Source organism: Sphaerodactylus townsendi, linkage group LG17 (assembly GCF_021028975.2).
Source record: "Sphaerodactylus townsendi isolate TG3544 linkage group LG17, MPM_Stown_v2.3, whole genome shotgun sequence".
Taxonomy (NCBI): Eukaryota; Metazoa; Chordata; class Lepidosauria; order Squamata; family Sphaerodactylidae; genus Sphaerodactylus; species Sphaerodactylus townsendi.
In genome coordinates this window covers 17,949,470-17,971,160 of record NC_059441.1, presented here as the reverse complement: position 1 = coordinate 17,971,160, position 21,691 = coordinate 17,949,470, and the positions used below count along the sequence as shown (strand labels likewise).

The 21,691-nt window shown below is 45.1% G+C and overlaps 1 protein-coding gene across 7 annotated transcripts in view; it reads left to right on the top strand.

Annotated features, from left to right (window-relative positions):
* Nucleotides 1-460: 460 nt before the first annotated feature.
* USP8 (ubiquitin specific peptidase 8) overlaps nt 461-21,691 on the top strand; it is a 34,215-nt gene continuing 12,984 nt past the window's right edge. For 4 of the 7 annotated variants that reach the window (XM_048481779.1, XM_048481776.1, XM_048481775.1 and 1 more), the window contains exons 1-11: nt 461-616; nt 6,883-7,063; nt 8,366-8,510; nt 9,485-9,570; nt 12,077-12,227; nt 13,322-13,373; nt 14,324-14,483; nt 15,507-15,669; nt 17,493-17,637; nt 17,772-18,007; nt 19,996-20,586. In XM_048481779.1, coding sequence (XP_048337736.1) covers nt 6,960-7,063; nt 8,366-8,510; nt 9,485-9,570; nt 12,077-12,227; nt 13,322-13,373; nt 14,324-14,483; nt 15,507-15,669; nt 17,493-17,637; nt 17,772-18,007; nt 19,996-20,586 — 1,833 coding nt within the window. In that variant the 5' untranslated portion in view covers nt 461-616; nt 6,883-6,959. The remainder of the gene's footprint in view (nt 617-6,882; nt 7,064-8,365; nt 8,511-9,484; nt 9,571-12,076; nt 12,228-13,321; nt 13,374-14,323; nt 14,484-15,506; nt 15,670-17,492; nt 17,638-17,771; nt 18,008-19,995; nt 20,587-21,691) is intronic. The other 3 variants (XM_048481778.1, XM_048481777.1, XM_048481774.1) reach the window with 2 other exon arrangements.

The window sequence follows — 21,691 nt, the reverse complement described above, 5'->3', positions numbered from 1 at the left end:
GCACAGCAAGACCCCCAACACCCCCCTGGAAACCCACCTCGGGGTGTCCTTGCAGCATGCACACAAACGCACACAAACACACACACAAACCCCACTGCAGGTTTTAGAGACGGCAAGTGGTTATACGACTGGGGATCGGCAGCTAATTATCAATAGGCCATTGCAAAGTGTTAAGCACAGCAAGATCCCCCAACCTCCCTTCGAAACCCACCTTGGGGTATCTTTGCAGCGTGCACACACACGCAAAAACCCCATTGCAGTTTTTAGGAGGCCACCTCACCCCACTATGCCGTTTGTGGGCCCCTGTGTGACACAGGACAACATGGACCACCCGGGCCTGATCCAGCCCCCACCACTCCTGTCCACGAAGTGCCCCCGACCCCCCAGCGCTCTCTTCCCCCAGCCCCGGAGCTCGCCTCCCGGCCGTCTCCGGCAGCCCAGCCCCTTTCGGGCAAGAGGGCCGAGCAGCTGAGGAGGAGGAAAAAACCCATTTCCCCGCCCACAGGCCGTCTCCTTCATCCCGCCTCGGAAGCCATGGCTGCCTGAGAGGCTGCGTTCCTCCGTCGCCTCATCTCGGGGACATGGAGGGCGAAGAGGGCCAGAGACCCCCCGAGTGGTGAGCGAACGGGCGCCCGCGGCCTACCCCGCGGCGAGGCGACCGTGAGGGGAGCTCGAGTAGGCCTTGTCGCGGGGAAGGAGGCGACAGGCCGGGCGAAACGGGGCCTGGGGGAGGAAGAGGCGGCCGCCGGGAAGCTGGGCTCCTTGCGGGGTCTCGCCGCGGAAGGAATGGGGGTGGGTGGGTGGGTGGGTTGGTTGGGGGGCTGGAGAGGCCCAGGTGGGCCTGCCAGGTGTGGCGAAGGGGGCGGGAGTCGCCTGTATTGTCAATGTCATTGGTCACAAATTGCATTGAAGTGTGTTTAAAAGTGTATTGAAGTAGATATGTTTTTTTTAAAATCCCGGCGTATTCGAAATATACAGAAGTGTATTAAAAAAAAACCCCCAACAGAAGTATCTTAAAAGTATATTAAAACATCCCAACAGAACCACCCTGCGACAGGCCAGACTGAGCGCTGTATCTTCTTGCCAAGTACTGAAGCAGATTTGTGGCGTCAGGTCAATTGCGAGGATATGGTCAAAGACTGCAATTGAAAAGGCAGGGGGAAAGTTTTTGTAAGCGTAAATAAAGTTATAAGGAAGTGAACGTTGGTTCATTATCTTTGACAGTAGATATAATAACACTATTATTCTGATACCAGCTTGAACCCATCATTTTAACTTGCAATTCGTTGCAAGTTAAAATGATGGGTTCAAGGCAGGAAAGAAATGGAATTGTGGGTGTTTTGTTGCATACAAATAATGATACTTATTCATTAGGATATGTATTAGAACATCAGAATCTTATTCATTAGAATATATATTCATTAGAATATATATATATATAATATATGTTCATTAGAATATATGTAGTAAAACTTATATAATGTATGATATATATAGCTAACCATACATAATGGTTTACTACCCTGTTTCCCCGAAAATAAGACATCCCCTGAGAATAAGACGTAGTAGAGGTTTTGCTGAAGTGCTAAATATAAAGCATCCCCTGAAAGTAAGACGTAGCAAAGTTTTTGTTTGGAAGCATGCCCGACGAACAGAGCACCAGAGCATGCAGCTGTGGAGTGGAAAAATAAGACATCCTCTGAAAATAAGACATAGTGCATGTTTGGGAGCAAAAATTAATATAAGACACTGTCTTATTTTGGGGGAAACACGGTATTGTTTTTATTTTGAATTACACATACAGTATAGGGGGATACCATAATCTTCTCGGTGCTTAGGGCCTCTAAAGGTGGCTCTGCGAATAAAATGAAGGCTGGGGTGGAAGGAAGGCAGTTCTTGCCAGAGAAAGGCAAATAGACAGCAAATTGGTCCTGCAAACCTAGTGCCCACCTAGGTTTGCAAAAATGTGACCTTGTTGAATCCCCAAAGACTCTTTCCACACATTACACAGCAACAAACATGAGGTGTTTTGTTTTTGTTATTAACTATGCCTAGGCCACAGCCCATCCTAGTTTTCTTGTAAATTCTCTTGGTCACATTCATTCTTTACCTTTTCCCAAGTGTCTGCTTAAGAGAGGATGACAAATAAGTGTGTTTTGGAAGCGTAATGTGTTTCTGCAATTATGAGAAAGTGCAGTAACAGTTTAAACTTGGCTTAGCAGCATTCACTGCAATAGACGTTTCAAAAAATTCCACAATAAATATGCATAAGTTGCTGCTGGATTTCTGATTAATTTGGGAATTAAATAAACACTAAAACAGTAAGAGATTACCACCATTTTACAGTATTTCTTTTTCGGTCTTTTGCTGCTGTTGATCTTCTGATTCTTCAGGTTTCTTCTGTATGTTTTCTTACTCTGACTGGCTTGTGCGGTTAATACTTTCTGGAGAGTTGTTGTAATGCTGTTTTAACTGTTAAGAAAAAATAAGGAAACAAGTTCACTAATTACGTTTTATTATTGCATAAGCTTTCATGAGCAAGACCCCTTTCATCACATAGGAGGAGATGAAGTCTAATGCAAAAAAAATTATGCTAAAGTAAAATGTAGTTAGTCATGCTGCAAGACTCCTTATTTTCACATGTGTGGAAATTTCTCCCATAGGCACATGACGGTCACACATTTAAGCACTTGTGGGTGCTGCGAACCCACAAAGCAAAATTCTCATATCTTTGACCGTCTGCAAACTGGGTGCTTGGGAAAAAACATGGACTGGTTGCACTAATGTACTGACAAAGCAAAATTTTAATTGGCGGTATTCTGGCTGCGTTATCCATTTGATGGTACGTAAGCCTGTCATAGTGATACAGGAATTGCTTAACATTTCCTCAGTCATATGACCGTGGAAGCCACATCTTTAAAGAATGCAGGAAGCTCTTCCTTTTGTTCTAGTAAAGATTTTGCATATGTGAGTCCAGGAAGTAGCAATAACAATAAGTTACTACTTATTTTAATTCTGGGACTTACACACGTATATAAAAAATGATTCTCCTTCATGTATACAATGTGATTAAGGTATAAGGAGTCAAGTATAGAACTTTTATCTACCAATCTCATTGCAGGATGTATGGTTATCGGTAGTGCATTCATGTAAAGCAGAGGGAAATATTCAGCCTTTGAGAATTGTATATGTTAAAATGTTTTGTGGGTAGACTGGATTTTTTATGCCAGCTCTGAAGTTGCCATGGGTAAATAATTACACTGAATCAGTGTTGGGATTGGTTAGACAGAATTTAGCATTTCGACGTTAGCTTGCCTGTATTGGCATCTTCAGAGGATCTCCTCTGAAGATGCCAGCCACAGATGCAGGTGAAACGTCAGGAGAGAATGCTGCTAGAACACGGCCATACAGCCCGGAAACCACACAGCAGTGGCGTAGGAGGTTAAGAGCTCGTGTATCTAATCTGGAGGAACCGGGTTTGATTCCCAGCTCTGCCAGCTTCGAGCTGTGGAGGCTTATCTGGGAATTCAGATTAGCTCCATGCACTCCCACACACACCAGCTGGGTGACCTTGGGCTAGTCACAGCTTGGAGCTCCCTCAGCCCCCCACCCACCTCACAGGGTGTTTGTTGTGAGGGGGGAAGGGCAAGGAGATTGTAAGCCCCTTTGAGTCTCCTGCAGGAGAGAAAGGGGGATATAAATCCAAACTCTCCTCCCTCCTCCTCCTCCTCCCTCCCTCCCTCCCTCCTCCTCCTCCCTCCTCCTCCTCCTCCTCCTTTCTCTTCTTCTTCTCCTTCTTCTTCTTCTTCTTCTTCTTCTTCTTCTTCTTCTTCTTCTTCTTCTTCTTCTTCTTCTTCTTCTTCTTCTTCAACACGGCCATACAGCCGGAAACCACACAGCACCCCAGTGATTCCGGCCGTGAAAGCCTTCGACAATTACACAAACGTTTGTTTTTGAAAAACATCACAAATAATACTTTTATAAAAATTCCTACTAGAGAAAAAATGGGATGTGAAAAAAGGATTGACATTTGGAAAGTTATAAGAACAGGGGGAGACTGCATTCGCTTGGGTGGATTGTTGACTATGGAGTCCTACACATAGTTATACCCTGCTAAGCCTGTTGACTTCAGCTAACTTAGAGGGGAGTCATAACACTGTATTAGAATTTCTGCATTAACATTTTAAAAAAGAAAGGTGTTGTAAAAATGTCTGGCACAGATGTGTGAGAACTGAACAGCGCTTGGCTTGATAATTTTGAATCATATATAGTTGTGGTCTTCAAGTTCTGTGCAGACTTTTATTGCATGTCTTCAATTTACTGCATTAAGCAGAATAGCTTTTTAACAAGGATGGTGGTTGATATTTATTAATATTTTAACCAGTGTTCTTAGTTTTGTAAATCTTATCTTCATCTGCAGATAAAGAGTATAATCAACATCCTATTGAAGGCAGCCACTAAATCGCCTTTGAACTTAATGGACTTGGGTTGCATTCAGATAGGGTTTTTAACCATACATTTTATCCATGATGTGGTCTAGGTAGGAATAAATGCTAATGCAGGATCTGTGTAGCAAGTCTGTTCCTGTAATCGAACATGGTTCGTAGAGGGTGGAAAGAGTGTTTTAAAAATCAAGAATGGACAAAAAGATAAATGAAGCATAGGTCACGTTATTTTGGTGGAGTGGAATCAATTTTATTATTGTTCTTTAAAAAAATGTCAGATCACCAAGCATTTTCCTACTTCTTATGGGAGTCTTCGTTAATGAATGCACTGCATCTTACTTGCTCTAGTGAGAGAGGGGGAAGGGGGAAGAAGGGTAGCCCAAAGCTTTCCTCTTTTGCCCTTAGGAATGTCCATATAAGCACCCAGGGAGAAAAACTGACAGATTTTGACTTCATTGGAAGTCATTCATGTAGCAGTGAGTGAGAGAAGGTTCTTTGGAGAGGGGGAGATTCACTAATAGGAATTATTCGCTATTTATCTGCTGACTAAATTATTTGTTTAGCTGGCAGATATAACGTTCTCCTTCCTCCGCTGTATGCTGTTCTCCCATCCTCCGTTCTGTCAACCACTCAGTGAAGTAGGTTAGTCAAAAAGAAAGTGATTTGCCCAAGGTCAACCCAAGACCTTAGTGGAAGGCTGGAGAACGAAACTTAGGCCTCCCAGATCCCACTGTGACACTAAGCGCTATACCTTGCTTCTTTATTAGTATGCTGAATTTAGCATTTCACGGTGTGGTTTACACAGATGGCAATTAAATGAGACACACAGGGGCATAGGGGGAGAAAATGGCGTCCGGCCACCGCCTCCCCCCACACAGCCTCAAGTGGCCCCCCCCCACTCTTACTCTCTTTCTGCCATCTGAAAACAGCTTTGTCCTGACTGAAAACAGGCCAGGCTGGTGGCATGGGTCCAGGCCTGATAGGGCAGGGTGAGAGGGAAAGGGGGTGGGGGCAATTTTTCGCCCCCACCAGCATGCGCCCGGTGTGCAGCACACTCCCCATCCCCCATATAGCTACACCTCTGGAGACACATGACGTACCCTTAGTAACATTGGAAATCTGTCACTTAGAAATAGAAGAAATCAGTACCTACAAATTCCCAGGAGTAGAGTGGTGCCCAGTTTGTTTCTTTAAAAAGATTTATGGATATTGAGACAAACTTGAAAATCCTCAGGGTGCCAGGTCTCATCATGTGAAAATCACATTAGCACAACAAACCTTGCATTTGGACACGTGGAAGGACCTGTAAACTTCTGTATTTGCTTCACAAAAGTAGCTCTAGATTTTCGAATGTACGTTTTTGACTGATGAAGTTGCCCAAAGGTTTTGAGGCTGTTTTTGAAGATCAGAATCAGTCTTAATGCTGTGTTGCCTGTTCACAACTTTGGGCTGTGGAATATTGCTTTAAAATGTTCGCTCTGCTTGCCAAGGACACATTATGGTCTCGAAGTAGCATTTCATGTTGCACATCTCCCGTGAAATAAAAGGGGTAGACATGGCATTACGTAAAAAAGGGCAGCTTCGTGTATTGGGATTGAAGGCCTCGCAAACTTGGCTTGTGAATTTCCTATGGGTAGTTGTGATTTCTGGAAACAGCACTATATTTTCCCTCTTAAAAAAAAATTCTCACATGAATATTAATAACTGCAATTCAATTTGATCTTAGAAAAGTCTAATTACCCACTGCCACTGGTGGTGAAGAATAAAAATTACGTAGTGTTGAATCTTGACAATATATTTAGAAAGGACTGGAAGATTCCAGAATATGAAGGCTTTATCAACAATCCGTAGCGTGTTGGAGAAAAACCAGTCAAACGGACTGTCTCCAGATTAATTAAACAAGGAAGACGTACGCATTAGCGGATGGAGAACGCGGGCGGGGGGCGGGGTATGTCCCCATACCGGGAGATGGAGAGAACAGTTCATCACTGTGGATAGCATCGTCTTGCCAATCCATATGTTTCAGAACATTTCTTAATAAGCATCCAGTGCTGTATACAAACCGTTCGTAGCTGGGAAATGCAATAATTAACTGCTAACTCTGAAAGATATTGGGTTGAGTAGAGCCAGTGTGGTGTAGTAGTTAAGAGCAGTGGACTCTAATCTGGAGACTCGGGTTTGATGTCCCACGCGAACTGGATGTGTCTGTTGCGGGGAGAGGAAGGGAAGTGTAAGCCGCTTTGGGATTCCTTGAGGAAAGTGGGGTATAAATCCAAACTCTTCTTTTTCAGGAACAAAATGTGTTTAGAACCATTTTCGGTGCCACGATTTCTGGCTTTCATTTCAGAAACACGTACAAGCAAGCGTTCAGAATGTTGAAAGATGTTGCTTTTTGAATAAGCTTTTAGGATGCATTTTCTTTTTTTTTTCTCTCCAGAAGACAACCATTGTTGACTGTTAATTTAAATACCTGCACTATCCTTATTGAAGAGGCATAATAACCTCAATGCCATCATGCCTGCCGTGGCTTCGGTACCTAAAGACCTGTACCTCTGCACTTCGTTGAAAGATTTGAACAAAAAGACCGAAGTAAAACCTGAGAAAACCAGCACTAAGAGGTATGGGAGTTAGCTTAGCTGACTTGCATCACCACCAGTGGATGTAAAAGGATGTCACTTTGGTTACGATTGGACTATGCACCATCTAGAGAGCCAGCGTGGTGTAGTGGTTAAGAGCAGATGCACTCTAATCTGGAGAACTGGGTTTGACTCCCTGCTCTGCCACTTGAGCTGTGGAGGCTTATCTGGTGAACCAGATTAGTTTGTGCACTCCAACACATTCCAGCTAGTCACAGTTCTTCAGAGCTCTCTCAACCCCACCCATCTCACAGGGTGTTTGTTGTGGGGAGGGCGGGAAGGGAAAGGAGATGGTAAGCCCCTTTGAGTCTCCTTACAGGAGAGGAAGGAGGGATATAACTCCAACTCTTCTTCTTTCTTATAATTATTTCCATTCTATCACTGTTTGGTTAGATTCTGCACTCTGTACATGCACAGTAAAAGCATTTTTACATCATAAAAAGAGTTACTACACCCGTTCTAGCTGTTCCTTTGCTAATAGATAGGCTCTGTTGATCAACATTCACTTTTTAGTAAATAAGGTTTCTTCTCCCTTTATAGTATTACTGTGAGTTTAAAAAGTGAGCTTCTTTGAAGAGGAGCATGTGATCACTTTGCAAAAATGGCACTTCTTGGCAATTTTTAGGTTACCTTTTCAGCATTCAGATTACAGTTCAAAGCATAAAACTGCTGAATATTTTTGTTGATAGAACATTTAGGCCTTTCATAGGGCTAAATAGGCAGTCAGAATCCCGGGCCCTGGTGTACCTGCACAGTGTACCTGGTAGAACAGCTCTATCTTACAGGCCCTATGGAATTGCATCAGGCAGCTGGTGTACCTGCCTGCAAAGCTGAGGTGAAAACTGACTAACATTGGCTCCAGACCTGGGAACGTACCCTGACTTCAGGGTTCCGCTGCTGCAGAACCTTTTTCCCCTTCCACCCGTGGGGGTGCCCCATGGACCAGCGGCAAACAAGTTGGTGTGAGGCCATGCCACTCCCTGAAGCTGTTTCTACCCTTCCCCAGACTGGGCTGTTAGTGTTTAAGTATGTGTGTGTGTGGTAGCTTTCAGTGTCTCGCTGAGGTTTTTTTTTTTCCAGCACTAGAAGAAAATAATCATAAGAGGTAAATAATAAAATGAAAGCAACTTCATCTGTCCTGCAGGAGAATTTGTGTCTTAAGCTTGCTCATGATAAAAGGTTTGCGCTAAAGAGAGAATTTTGCTTAGAGTCCCGCTCTTGTGCATTCTCTTGTTTCTGAAAGCAAAACGAACTTTGAAAGAATTTGCTTGTTTCGATTTCAAGCTATGTACAGAGTGCTCTGAAGATTTTCAAAGCAGCCGAAGAATGCCGCTTGGACAGAGATGAAGAGAAAGCATATGTACTTTACATGAAGTATGTGACTGTGTATAACCTTATTAATAAGAGGCCCGATTTCAAACAGCAACAGGTATGTATCCAGTTCCCAGTAGAGTAACTTATTTTCAGATGTAAAGATAAGCATTGCATTTGGAGATTTGAGGGGCTGTTGACAAAATTGCAAGCAGTGATTTTTTTTAAGCCAACAATATTATTTGCGAAGACTCTTCTACTGTAGTAGTTGCATAGTGGTTAAGAGCAGGTGCATTCTAATTTAGAGGAACCGAGTTTGACTCCCCTGCTGTTTGAGCTGTGGAGTCTTATATGGGGAATTCAGATTAGCCTGTGCACTCCCACACATGCCAGCTGGGTGACCTTGGGCCAGTCATAGCTTTTCAGAGCTCTCTCAGCCCCACCCACCTCACAAGGTGTTTGTTGTGAGAGAGGAAGGTTGTAAGCCCCTTTGAGTCTCCCACAGGAGAGAAAGGGGGATATAAACCCCAACTTTTCTTCTTATGCTACTGAAAACTATTTTCAGTTGTGGTTCCTTTAATTTACTGTAAGCATTCAGGCCGATGAGTTGTATATCCATAATAACCTGCTTATCTACGAAAATCGTGCCACTTATTCAATGCACCCTAACCGAGGGATGTTTCTCTGGAAAGTTGCTAATAGCCTCCTTTCTAAAGGGCCTCTATGGCAGTTTTTAGGAGGAGTTGCAGGGCTGTTTTATTTGCTAGAGCAGGGGTCTGCAACCTGCGGCTCTCCAGATGTTCATGGACTACAAATCCCATCAGCCCCTGCCAGCATGGCCAATTGGTAGCGCTTTTTCATGAGGTGTAAGCTGCAGGTGTTTTCTTGGGGGAAGGTGTTCAAGGGGTTTTATGACATCATGCATGTTTTAAATTTAAATCGTTAGCTGCTTTGAGCTGTGAGACAAAAGGCAGAGTATAAACGTTATTGTCCTGCTAAACCTCCCTCAGCCGTTATCTGAAGACGGTTCTGAGGCGTGTGACTGGGAACAGGAAGTCCACTAAACATTTGGATTGCTTCTTATCATTTCAGGATTACTTTCATTCATTACTTGGACCTTCAAACATTAAGAAGGCTATTGAAGAAGCTGAAAGGCTTTCGGATAGTCTTAAGCTCAGGTGTGTATAGAAAAACATTAAATGGTGATTTGTGCTGCTTCTTCTGTTACATTTTCTCACTAACTACTCAACCTTCAAGGGCCTCTTGAGAATAATGTGTCTTGCCTCGCTACAAACTCTCCTGTCCCCCCTCTCTCCTCTGTCTCACATGCTTGGATTTTTCCCTTCTTCCTCCTTGAGAGCCAGTTCGGTGTAGTGGCTAAGAGCAGGTGGATTCTAATCTGGAGAACCGGGTTTGATTCCCCACTCCTCCACCTGAATGGCAGAGGCTTGTCTGGTGAACCAGATGTGTTTCCGCACTCCTACTACACTGCTGGGTGACCTTGGGCTAGTCACAGTTCTTTGGAGCTCTCTCAGCCCCCCCTACCTCCCAATGTGTCTGTTGTGGGGAGAAGAATGGAAAGGAGCTTGTAGGCCACCTTGAATCTCCTTACAGGAGGGAAAGGTGGGGTATAAATCCAAACTCTTCTTTTTCTACAAACCGTAATTTGCATATTAACCAGGCAAACCGTGGACAGATGCAGCCATGGTTCACCTGCCAGTCAGAATTACAAACCTCAATCAGAACAGACAGTTTGGAAATCACTGTAGTATTTCATGCCATAGGAGAAACCAACGTTAAAGAACTGAAGTACTGAAGAAAAGGAACTTTGTGACTGTACGGATTTCCCTCCAAGTTATTCTGAGAATTCAAAGTATTCTCTGTTTGGAATACTGGTCATATTTTGAAAGGGGGAACTGATATAGCGCCTTTCCCCCCCTATGGCTGGATTATCTCTTTCTTTCTTGAAAAATTGTAGCTTATTGTTATAATTTTTGTCATATGGTGGGGAAGGAGGTAACAGCTAGATTGAAAAAGAAATGAATTCGTGTGCAGATGGTGAGCAAACAGGTTCCATTAGAGCATAGGTGTCAAACTCGCGGCCCTCCAGGTGTTATGGACTACAGTTCCCATCATCCCCCTGCCAGCATGATGCTGGCAGGGGGATGATGGGAACTGTAGTCCATAACATCTGGAGGGCCGCGAGTTTGACACCTGTGCATTAGAGGGCAGAAAATAGTGATGGAATTCGTCTTTGATAAACCCAATGTGCAAATTGTACAAACAGAGGGAATCTTTCCTGTATGAGCCAAACAGACTTCCCATTGCTGAAAACTCAGTTAACTGTTTCTGAATTTATAATGTTTCTGGTGTTGGGCAAACAGCAGTTTCGTTACCTTGAAGCAACTTGGGTGTTCCAGTGAGTTATTCAAATTAATTAGGTACTCTTTACTTGCATAATACCCTGTTTCCCTGAAAATAAGCCCTAGCATGATTTTTCGGGATTTTTGGAGGATGCTTGAAATATAAACCCTGCTCCAAAAATAAGCCCTGCAGATTCCTCAGCACAGCTGATCTGGTCACATGGAGGGTGGGGGGTGGGGGGGCAAAATCAAGGGAAAAAATAAGACATCCCCTGAAAATAAGCCCTAACGCATCTTTTGGAGCATAAATTAATATAAGACCCTGTCTTATTTTCGGGGAAACAGGGAAAAATTAAAAGAGAGTTTAATTTTGTTTTGTTTTCAACTTTAGGATAGTAGCTTTTATTATCTTTTTAGTGAAGGTCTTGGCTTACCCTTTATTCCTGTGAAATATTCACCCAACCAAGGAGACTGCAAGGGTACACAAGGCATATTGTTGGCCTCTGTGTGAACTCGTTCATTGTCCGGTAATTCCTGTTTTTATCCACTGCAGTGCAAATAATTAGACTGTCCTTCAAATCATCATAATTATCTAGCATCCCTTCTGCAGGTGGGGTCACCTTTAAAGTTTTGGCAGTTTATTATATTTTCAAGTCACACATGAAATGCTCTGTCCTAAAAATACTTAGTGCTATTTCTTAACGAAGTCAGAACTAGTTGAGGATTTGCCACCATATTTTGTATTTTTTAACCATGAGGGGGTGTTAAGTGAAGGTTAAGGGGGGACATGATAGCTATGTTTAAATATCTGAAGGGATGCCGTGTCAAAGAGGGAGCAAGCTTGTTTTCTGCTGACTAGAACACGGAGTAATGGATTCAAGGTGCAGGAAAAGAGATTTCACCTAAACATTAGGAAGAACTTCCTGACCATCAGGGCTGTTCTACAGTGGAATACACTACCTTGGAGTGTGGTGGAGGTTTTTAAACCTTCTTCGGAGGTTTTTAAACAGAGACTAGATGGCCATCTGTCAGGAGTGCTTTGATTGTGTGTTCCTGCATTGCAGGGGGTTGGACTTGGTGGCCCTTGGGGTCTCTTCCAACACTATGATTCTATGATTATCATCTGTTATTACCAGATTAGCCTTTGAATACAGTGTCCCAAAAGACTGCTCTGGCCGCTGTCTTCAATAAGCAATGCAGATTTGAAACTACATTCACTCTTTTTCAAAGAACGCTGCTTGTTGGGTTTTTTTTGCACTCAGAAAAAGCAAAACCGTGAGTTAAGTGGGAAAAAAAACCAAATGTTTTTTTTCTTCACTAGATATGAAGAAGCAGAAGTACGAAAAAAACTGGAAGAAAAGGAGAGACAAGAAGAGCTGCAGTTGAAAAAACAGGAAGCAAAAGATGAGGGGAAGGCATCGGCTAAAACCTCTTCAGAACCATCCTCGGATTCCAAGGGAAAAATTCAAATGGTGAATGAGATGGTTCTTCTACTCACCAGGCTAGGAGCAAAGTCCTGGGCAGCAACAGAGTTCCACAGTAACCAGACCTGGTGGACAGAATTCAGCAATCATATTGCCCAGTTAGGGCTCTCCGGTCATTGGAGGAAAACCTATTAGTGATCCCTGGATGGAAGGACATCAGGCTGGCCTCCATGAGGGCCAGGACCTATTCTGTCCTGGCCCCAACCTGGTGAAATGAGCTGCCAAGTATGATCATGGCCCTGCAGGATTAGAACCAATTCCGCAGGGCCTGTAAGACAGAGCTCTTCCGCCTGGCTTTTTCAGGAGGCCAGCCGAGTTAATAGCTGTCAACATTGGCCTCCCGTGGGGGAATTGGGGTTGAAGTTGCCATCTTTTATCTGTTATGTTGGGTTTTATTTCGTTTTAGAGTTGTTATTTATTGCTGTTTTAACTTCATGTCTTTTATCATGTCCTTTGCTGCCCTGAGCCCTTCGGGGATAGGCGGGGTAGAAATATAAAAATAAATAAATGAAATAAATCAGGTCCTGGAGTCACAGTCCAGGGCCAGACAGGGTCACCCAAGGTCCAGGCAGTACATGTTCACACCACCAGCTTGGTAACTGTATCAGCAAAGTTGCACACAAATTTATCCCACAGTAGCTCCAACCTCACTGCAGACTTCTATGGGGAGTTTCCCTGCAGGTGATGTTGAGTCTGGCATTAGGCTTATCTCACAAGCTGAGTCAGCTCCTCGACACATGAGGAGCCGTATGGTCCAGATCCTTCAGTGGTCTGTCCTGGTGCTTCCTCCACAGAGTGGAGGCTTTGAGCCAACAGGTGCCCATTCCTGCTCTGGGCAAAGGTCTTGGCCCTGGCTCTTCACCTTTTCTGCTTCTAGGATCCTGGGGAGAACACCACCACCACCACCTTTCTGATAAGTGGTACAATCCATTTTGCCACTTTTAAATCCCTCGACATCATTCTGCTTCATATAGAGACCAGGTCATATTCACTCAGGAGCTACTGCTTAAGGAAAGAGTTGTGTTCTTGTGTGCGAAGTATATTCACAAAGCGGTTTCTAATGTTTCCCAAAAATAATTTAGATCAATGGTGAGAAGAAGGCTTCGACAGAAAAGAAGGACCAGCCTGGAACTGGTGAGTGACATGTATAAATTCTCTCCTGTCCCCAAATCCTGTCTGGGCAAGCCGGGCTTCAGCAGACCGCTGGCAAAGGGAGCAGGCGTGTTACAGAAGATGTCCATAGAAATGACCCCAGATGCCTTAAGCAAATGAATAAAGCATGCTTGAGAAAAGAAAGCAACTCTCTTCTCCATAAAATATCAGTTGGGACCTAGGGGAGAATTTCTTCCCACCCTGAAATACAGGTTCCAAACCTTGGCTGTGAGCAACTGCTCTCTCATAAACATACCCAAGGCTCCATCTTTATTGGGTTGTTTATCCACGCCATCCAGCATTCTGTTTATACTTATGACGAGCCAGTGTTGTGTAGTGGTTAAGAACATGTGGATTCTAATCTGGAGAACCGGGTTTGATTCCCCACTCCTCCACATGAGTGGCGGAGGCTTATTTGGTGAACCAGATGCGTTTCTGCACTCCTTCATTCCTGCTGGGTGACCTTGAGCTAGTCACAGTTCTTCGGAACTCTCTCAGCCACACCTGCCTCACAAGGTGTCTGTTGTGGGGAGAGGAAGGGAAATGAGCTTGTAAGCCACCCTAACCCTTACAGGAGAAAAAGATGGGATATAAATTCAAACTCTTCTTCTTCTGAAGGCAGTGGAAATAACCCCAAGAGCGGGGAAACAACTCCGTGTTCTCTGGCCAACATTTGGCACAAGGCTAATTTTCCCTTTTCCATGACATCTCTCTTGGGAGGGAGGGATTGCACCTTTTTTTGTTTTTTGGGCTCTGCCTGGCAGTAGACAGAAGCTGGCGTACCTGTGCCATCACTGCCATAAAGGGGTTTCCGTGAGACACCTGAGAACCTTCTGTCTTCCCTTTTTCAGGAGAAACACTGTGTTTCAGTCATTTTCAGAAGTCCCTTTAGGAAACGCTGTGCCGCGCTTTACTTTGCCCTTTTTAAATAGCTGCTGTTCCTCAAGGTGGCATCACAGCGGAGAAATTGTTTACCATGATGATGGACAAGAGCATCAAGCTTATGGTCATGGATGCTCGAAGCATGACGGATTTCCAAGAGTCCTGCATTGTAAACTCCATCAGCGTTCCGGAAGAGGCTATCAGGCCTGGGTACGGAGCAAACGTTTCCTAGTCAAATCTTCAGATTCGTGCAGTGGGTGTTTATCATTTCTCCAGAGTAGAACAGGGAAGAAGCAGAGGCATCAATCAGTTCTGGGAAGGGAGGAATGTTCCAAGGGGGTGAATGAAAGCATCCGTTGGTTCTGGGGGTTGGCTGGCCCGCTCTCTCCCCCCGCTCTTTCCGTCTGCTGCTACAACTCTGGCTCCTTCCGCACATGAATAATGCACTTTCAATCCACTTTCACAACTGTTTTCACAATTGCTATTCCACACAGTAAAATCCTAGCTGCAAAGTGCATTGAAAGTGGATTGAAAGTGCATTATTCTGCATGTGTGGAAGAGGCCTAAGAGTCTCTCTGATCAGGAGCCAGTGGGGGGTGAGCAAGGAAAATGGCAGGCTGATCTTCCAACTCAGTGTAAACTTAAAGTGCATGCCAAAATATAGGGTTGTAGTCTTGGGCCTTATTATCAAGGCCACACCCAATTATTATTAGAAGGTGTTTTAGTACTAGTAGCTAAGAGAGCCAGTGTAGTGTAGTGGTTAAGAGCAGGTGCACTCTAATCTGGAAAGCTGGGTTTGATTCCCCGCTCTGCCACTTGGGCTGTGGAGGCTTATCTGGTGAACCAGATTAGCTTGTGCACTCCAACACATGCCAGCTGGGTGACCTTGGGCTAGTCACAGTTCTTTGGATATCTCTCAGCCCCTCCCACCTCACAGGGTGTTTGTTGTGAGGGGGGAAGGGAAAGGAGATTGTAGGCCCCCTTGAAAAGGGGGGGGGTATAAATCCAAACTCTCCTTCTGAGTAATCTCAGAAACAGTGTTCTCTAGTTGACATGTCATAGTCAGGCTTCCAGATTTGGGCTGGTTTGATTTTTATTTTATTGCATGGTGGTTTAGACTGGAAGCTGGGATCAACTAAACATGTCTCCTTCCCTGCTCTTCCCAATAAGTGGCAAATTGACCTCTTGAGTTGAAATACTACCCTGTCTTCTTTCATTGCATACTTGCTTCAGTGTGACTGCCAGCTGGATCGAGGCTAAACTCCCAAGTGCCTCTAAGGAGCCCTGGAAAGAGAGGGGGCAAGTCACTTACGTTGTTCTGCTCGACTGGTTCAGTTCTGCAAATGACCTGCAGTTAGGAACACCCCTGCAGAGCCTCAAAGATGCACTTTTCAAGGTGAGCAGATTGAGGCTGATGTTTGTCTAATGACCTTGATCAAGGAGAACCCCAGTATATGTAATCTTGTCATACAGACATCAGTATTTTATAAACCCATTCAGCAAAGGCTGTTAAGCAGTAGCGTAGTGGTTAAGACCAGGTGCACTCTAATCTGGAGAATAGGGTTTGATTCCCCGCCCTGCCACTTGAGCTGTGGAAGCTTATCTGGGGAACTATATTAGCCTGTGCATTCCAACACACGCCAGCTGCGTGACCTTGGGCTAGTCACAGTTCTTCGGAGCTCTCTCTGCCTCACCACCTCACAGGGTGTTTGTTGTGGTGGGGGGTGGGGGTGGAAGGGAAAGGAGATTGTAAGCCCCTTTGAGTCTCCTTACAGGAGAGAAAGGGGGGATATAAATCCAAACACTTCTTCTTCTTAATTAAGTGTATATAGATTTCTATATGAGATATTGGCCTCATCCAAATGGTCAAACTGTAGTCTAAGATTGGCCACCCACTAGAAAGTGAGAATAGCTTGAGGTGAGTTTCTGCTAACTGTGGTTAAACCTGTATTAAAGGTAAAAGTAGTCCCCTCTGCAAGCACCGGGTCATTACTGACCCATGGAGTGATGTCACACCTCAACGTTTACTATACTCCGTCTCAACAAAAGAAAGAAACGTGGTTTGCTTGGTGCAGTGGAATTGACAGTTGCGTCTTTCCTCCATTCAAAGAAGTGCGATTCTCTGGTTGCATTTAAAAAGCTATTTTAAGTACAACTTCTGTCCAGACCTTTCTTCTGTGCGCTGTTGAGCTTGCTGTTTTAATAAAAGCATTTCTAGTGCATCTAAAGTCTATTAGCAGAACTTGCCTTTTGCAACCATTGCACTCACCATTTTGAGTGTGTGTTGGGCAGAAATTGTAACCTGGGAACAAGGCAGGCATGAAAAAAGTGCCATTTCCTCCTTCAGCTCCTTAAGGCTTCTGTTCAAACCCATGTTACGATATGTGAGACTCTGAGCCAGCCTTCTGAATCAGCCTTCTTGCATTTAGAATAACCTGCACCACAGACAGAGGTGTAGGGGGCAAAATGGCGCCCGGGGCAAAACCTGCAACAACCCAGCCAGGCTGCTCCATCAGCCTGGCGGGGTGGGGCCGAGAGGATGGGTGTGGGGGCGATTCTCCACCCCCCACATGACCAGCTGGCGTGTGCCCGGGGACATGTGACCCCCACGTGTCCCTGTGAGCGCTCCGCCACTGGCCACAGTGTAGACAGCGAGTCCTGCACTAGCCATTATTTTTGTAGAACCAGGGGGCATTCACTGAAAATGCTGGGGGGAAGAATTAGGACTAATAAAAGGAAACACTTCTTCACGCAACGTGTGATTGGTGTTTGGAATATGCTGCCACAGGAGGCGGTGATGGCCACTAACCTGGATAGCTTTAAAGAGGCTTGGGTAGACTTATGGAGGAGAAGTCGCTTTATGGCTACCAATCTTGATCCTCTTTGATCTGAGATTGCAAATGCCTTAACAGACCAGGTGCTCGAGAGCAACAGCCGCAGAAGGCCATTGCTTTCACATCCTGCATGTGAGCTCCCAAAGGCATCTGGTGGGCCACTGCGAGTAGCAGAGAGCTGGACTAGATGGGCTCTGGTCTGATCCAGCTGGCTTGTTCTTATGTTCTTATGTAAAAACGGTGTTACGCACCTTTTTGTTGTGAGACGTTAAGTCTGACAAACTTGTTCTGGGCCCTGTGCCTCATTTTATATAGCAAGGCGGCCTGACTGAGCTGTGATTTGGAAATTATTTTGTTCGTAAGACATTTCTTCTTTTGCCTTCAGTGGGAAAGTAAAGCGGTCCTGCAGTCCGAGCCTTTGGTTTTAGACGGAGGGTACGAGAACTGGCTGCTCTGCTATCCCCAGTACACCACCAACGCAAAAGTAACTCCACCCCAACGCAATAAGAATGAAGCCGTGTCCATCTCTTGTGAGTATGAAAGACACGTACTACGGAACTGTGCATAGCGCCATATCCTCCTTTATCTCTTTATCTCTGTGAAAGTTTTATCTCTTTTTTCCGACTCCTCTTTTAAAAAACACCTCCTTCTTGTGGTTTTTCAGTGGATTTTACTTACCCATCCTTGGAAGAACAGGCTCCACCTGTGGTACCAGTTGTCCGTGTGAAACCTTCCATCATGGAAATGACTGAGAGACCTGAAACAGCCAATGACAAGGAAGGGAGAGGAGAGCCATTGAAACCAGCAACTCCTACTGAATTGGCGGCTGCTGCTGCTGCTAAGTCAGACGGCTCACCTTCTGTAGGCCAGCCAGCACCCGCTGTGAAGATTATTCCTCAGGTGAGCCATATAGCACTTTTCAGTAAGGGGAGAGGGAGAAATGGGGTGACAGAAGTTTGGTCAGATAGGTTGTTCCTACAACACAAGGTGCTTTTCTTCTTTTTTACTGGGGCAGCTGCTTACCTGTCTGAGAGCCAGCGTGGTGTAGTGGTTAAGAGCAGGTGGACTCTAATCTGGAGAACCAGGTTTGATTCCCCATTCCTCCACCTGAGTGGCAGAGGCTTATCTGGTGAACCAGATGTGTTTCCGCACTCCTACATTCCTGCTGGGTGACCTTGGGCTAGTCACAGTTCTCTCTGAACTCTCTCAGTCCCATCTGCCTCACAAGGTGTCTGTTGTGGGGAGGGGAAGGGAAAGGAGTTTGTAAGCCACCCTGAGTCTCCTTACAAAAGAAGAAGGTGGGATATAAATCCAAACTCTTTTTCTTCTATCCCAAACCACGAACTCCTTTTGAAACTTGAGACCTTCTTTGTGGAAGGAGAACTGCTCTTTGATACAGAGCGGTCTCACCAAGGGTCTGTTCAAGCCTTGTTCCTGTCCCCACCTCCTGGGAGTTTTCCTGAAAAGAAGGGGCTCTGATCTCAAACCCTCCCCCTAGTAAAGAAAGGTCTGAATGATCTTCAGTGGTCCCTCCTGACCTAGAGAAACTGATAAAGGTAGCCTTTTTTTAGCCCTTCAGAGTGTTCACTAGCCCAGTTCTGTCAGAGCTTCTAAGCTAAGCAGGGCTGGCCATAGTCAGTACCTGGATGGGAGACCATCAGGCATGATAGGGGATGCTGGGCGGAGGAAGGCAATGGCAAACCACCCCTGCTCCTCTTTCTTGGAATACCCTGCGGATGAGGACTCCATGAGTCGGTTGCAACTCGATGGCTTCTTCTTCGGAGAGTGCAGATTGCTTCATTTATCTTGTTACAATCCTTACAACAGCCCTGTAAGCAGAGGTGGGATCCAGCAGGTTCTCACCAGTTCCTGAGAGTGGGTTACTAATTATTTGTGTGTGCCGAGAGGGGGTTACTAATTGGGTCCGCTTTTTCGTTAGAAATTCCATTAGAAAGTACAAAAACCATAAAGTCCTGTTGTTTCCTATGTGGCTGGTTAGCGAAGGTAGAAAACGGGATAATTCTCCCTGTTGGGCTGTTTTAAAAACATGTTTTAGAAATATGGTAAAGTTCCTTGTTTAAGGAAAATATCCTTCTTTTGATTTCTAGAAACAAAATTAAGTATTTGAAAGTATTAAGTATTTGACAGGCAGTCAATTAGAGGAGAAGTAGTTGTTTCTGTTGGCAGTAGACGATAGGACTTGCTAGAATGAGTTTAAATTATGGACAGAAAGGTACCAGCTGGAAATTAGGAACTTTTTTTTTACAGTAAGAGTTTTTTACAGTAACAGAGAAATTATTAATGCCCCGCCCCCGGAATGCCCAGCCATGCCCCCGTCGTGCCCCGCCCAGCCCCATTGTTGCTATGCCACTGTTTGAATCCCACCCCCATGGGAACCAGTTACTAAAATTTTTGGATCCCACCACTGCCTGTAAGGTAGATCAATATTGCTATCTCCAGGTGGTAGATGTGAGGAACTGAGAGGGGTGGCTTACTTGAGGTCACCAGTGAGTAACATGTCAGAGGTAAGATTCTGACCTGGCATTTTCTGATTCATAGTGAAGTCTCTGAAGTACTATGTCACGCTAGACTGAAGGTACATTCTTACAGAATCAGGAGAGAACTTGTGTTTCATCTGATCTCCCAGCACAACTGTGAAGACGGAAGGGCCATTGATACCATTCTAAGAGAGCATGGATGTGTTCAGTTAGTTGTATGTTTTTAAATGAGCTGTTTGGTCAGAGGAAGTTTGAGCTGCACAAAAACCTTTCATCTCGTGAAAAATGATAGTAAAGGCAAGTATTTTTTTTTTAAAAAAAGAGAACACAGCAAATAGTTCTTGTGACAGACTTTCATCTGTTTCTTTAAATTTTTTACTATTGATCCAGATTGATCGCACAAAAAAGCCTTCAGCAAAAATTCCAGACGATGCTAATAGGTCAAAAGCTGAGAGCCCGGCCATTGGCAAGCAATCACTTCCAAATGGAAGAGTAGTTCCAGATCGTTCTACAAAGCCCCAGCTGGATGCAAAACCCAGCCCGGCAGAGGAAGAGAAAAGCCACGGGCTGATGGAGAGGGAGAAGAGCAAGCCAGAGCCAGAGCCTCCGGAGAAAAACCAGGAAGAACAGAGAGAGAGGCTCAGACAGGAGAAGCAAGACCAGGGGCAGAAAGCCAGAGAGGAACAAGAAGAAAAGGGAAGCAGGGAGAGCCTGTACAAAGCAAAAGAAGAAATGGAGCGGGGCGAGAGAGAACCACAGGCCGGCAAAGAGGCGGATGAAAAGCAGGTGTTGGAGAAAGCCCACACAGAACTGGTGGAGGCTAAAAAATCAAGTCAAAGCGGAAGCGAAACTCCGGAAGGGAGGAAAAAATCAGCCATCGGGAGCAGCTTTGTCAATGAAAAAGAAAAGGTTACCCGGACACCGGAAGCGCAAAGGCGGAAATTTGCAGAGGAGTCTCGCGCAGCTGTGATCTCCAGTAAGGTGAGCAGCAAAGTCAGCATAGAAAACACAGTAAAGCGCATCGCTTGCCAACTGCTCTTATTCGCAGACCACTCTCTGAAAAGGGATGCGAGCCAGCGTGGTGTGGTGGCTAAGAGCAATGGACTCTGATCTGGAGAACTGGGTTTGGTTCTCCCCTTCTTCACATGAGCGGTGGACACTTCAGATTAGAGTCCACATGCTCTTAACCATTACGCCCCACTGAGTCCCCACATCCAGGGGCTGTAAACCTAATACCAAGGCCAATACCTGTAACCCTAATACCAGGTGGAAGCGTATGGTATTCATCAGGTATTTAAAGCCAAAATTTTAAAACAGCCAGAGGCAATGAAATACACCATGATGGCAAGTACATTAAGACGGCATTATACAGAATGTGTGAAACAGTAATGAAGTGCCTCTGACCATGGACAGAGGACTCTGCCTCTCTCATCACAGACGAAATTAATACCCATAGGCTGATTCCCAGACCAAGGACGTAGGTAAGGGGCGGGGGCGGGGGGGGTTCCCGGGTTTAAATCCCCCCATTACATGTTCGAACCTCCGCCCCCCATTTGTAGGTTTTTTGTATTTTTAAAGTGTTTTTCCAGTTTTTGACCTGCAGGGGGCGCGGTTTTTACGCCAGCAGCACCAAATTTTCAGGGTATCTTTAGGAGACTCTCCTGATAATACCACCCAGGTTTGGTGAAGTTTGGTTCAGGGGGTCCAAAGTTGTGGACTCCCAAAGGGGGTGCCCCCATCCCCCATTGTTTCCAATAGGAGCTAATAGAAGATGGGGGCTACACCTTTGAGGGTCCATAACTTTGGACCCCTTGAACCAAACTTCACCAAACCTGGGTGGTATTATCAGGAGAGTCTCCTAAAGATACCCTGAAAATTTGGTGCTGCTAGCAGTTGCACCCCTGACATCAGGAACCCCCCCAGATCTCCCCAGATTCTCCTTTTAAATCCACCCCCTTCGGCATGGATTTGAAGGGAGAATCTGAGGTCCCCAGTTTAAACACTGAAAGTGATGCTGTTTCAGGGTGGGGGAGAATCCACCCCAAAACAGCATCACTTTCAATGTTGTTTTAACTGGGGACCCCAG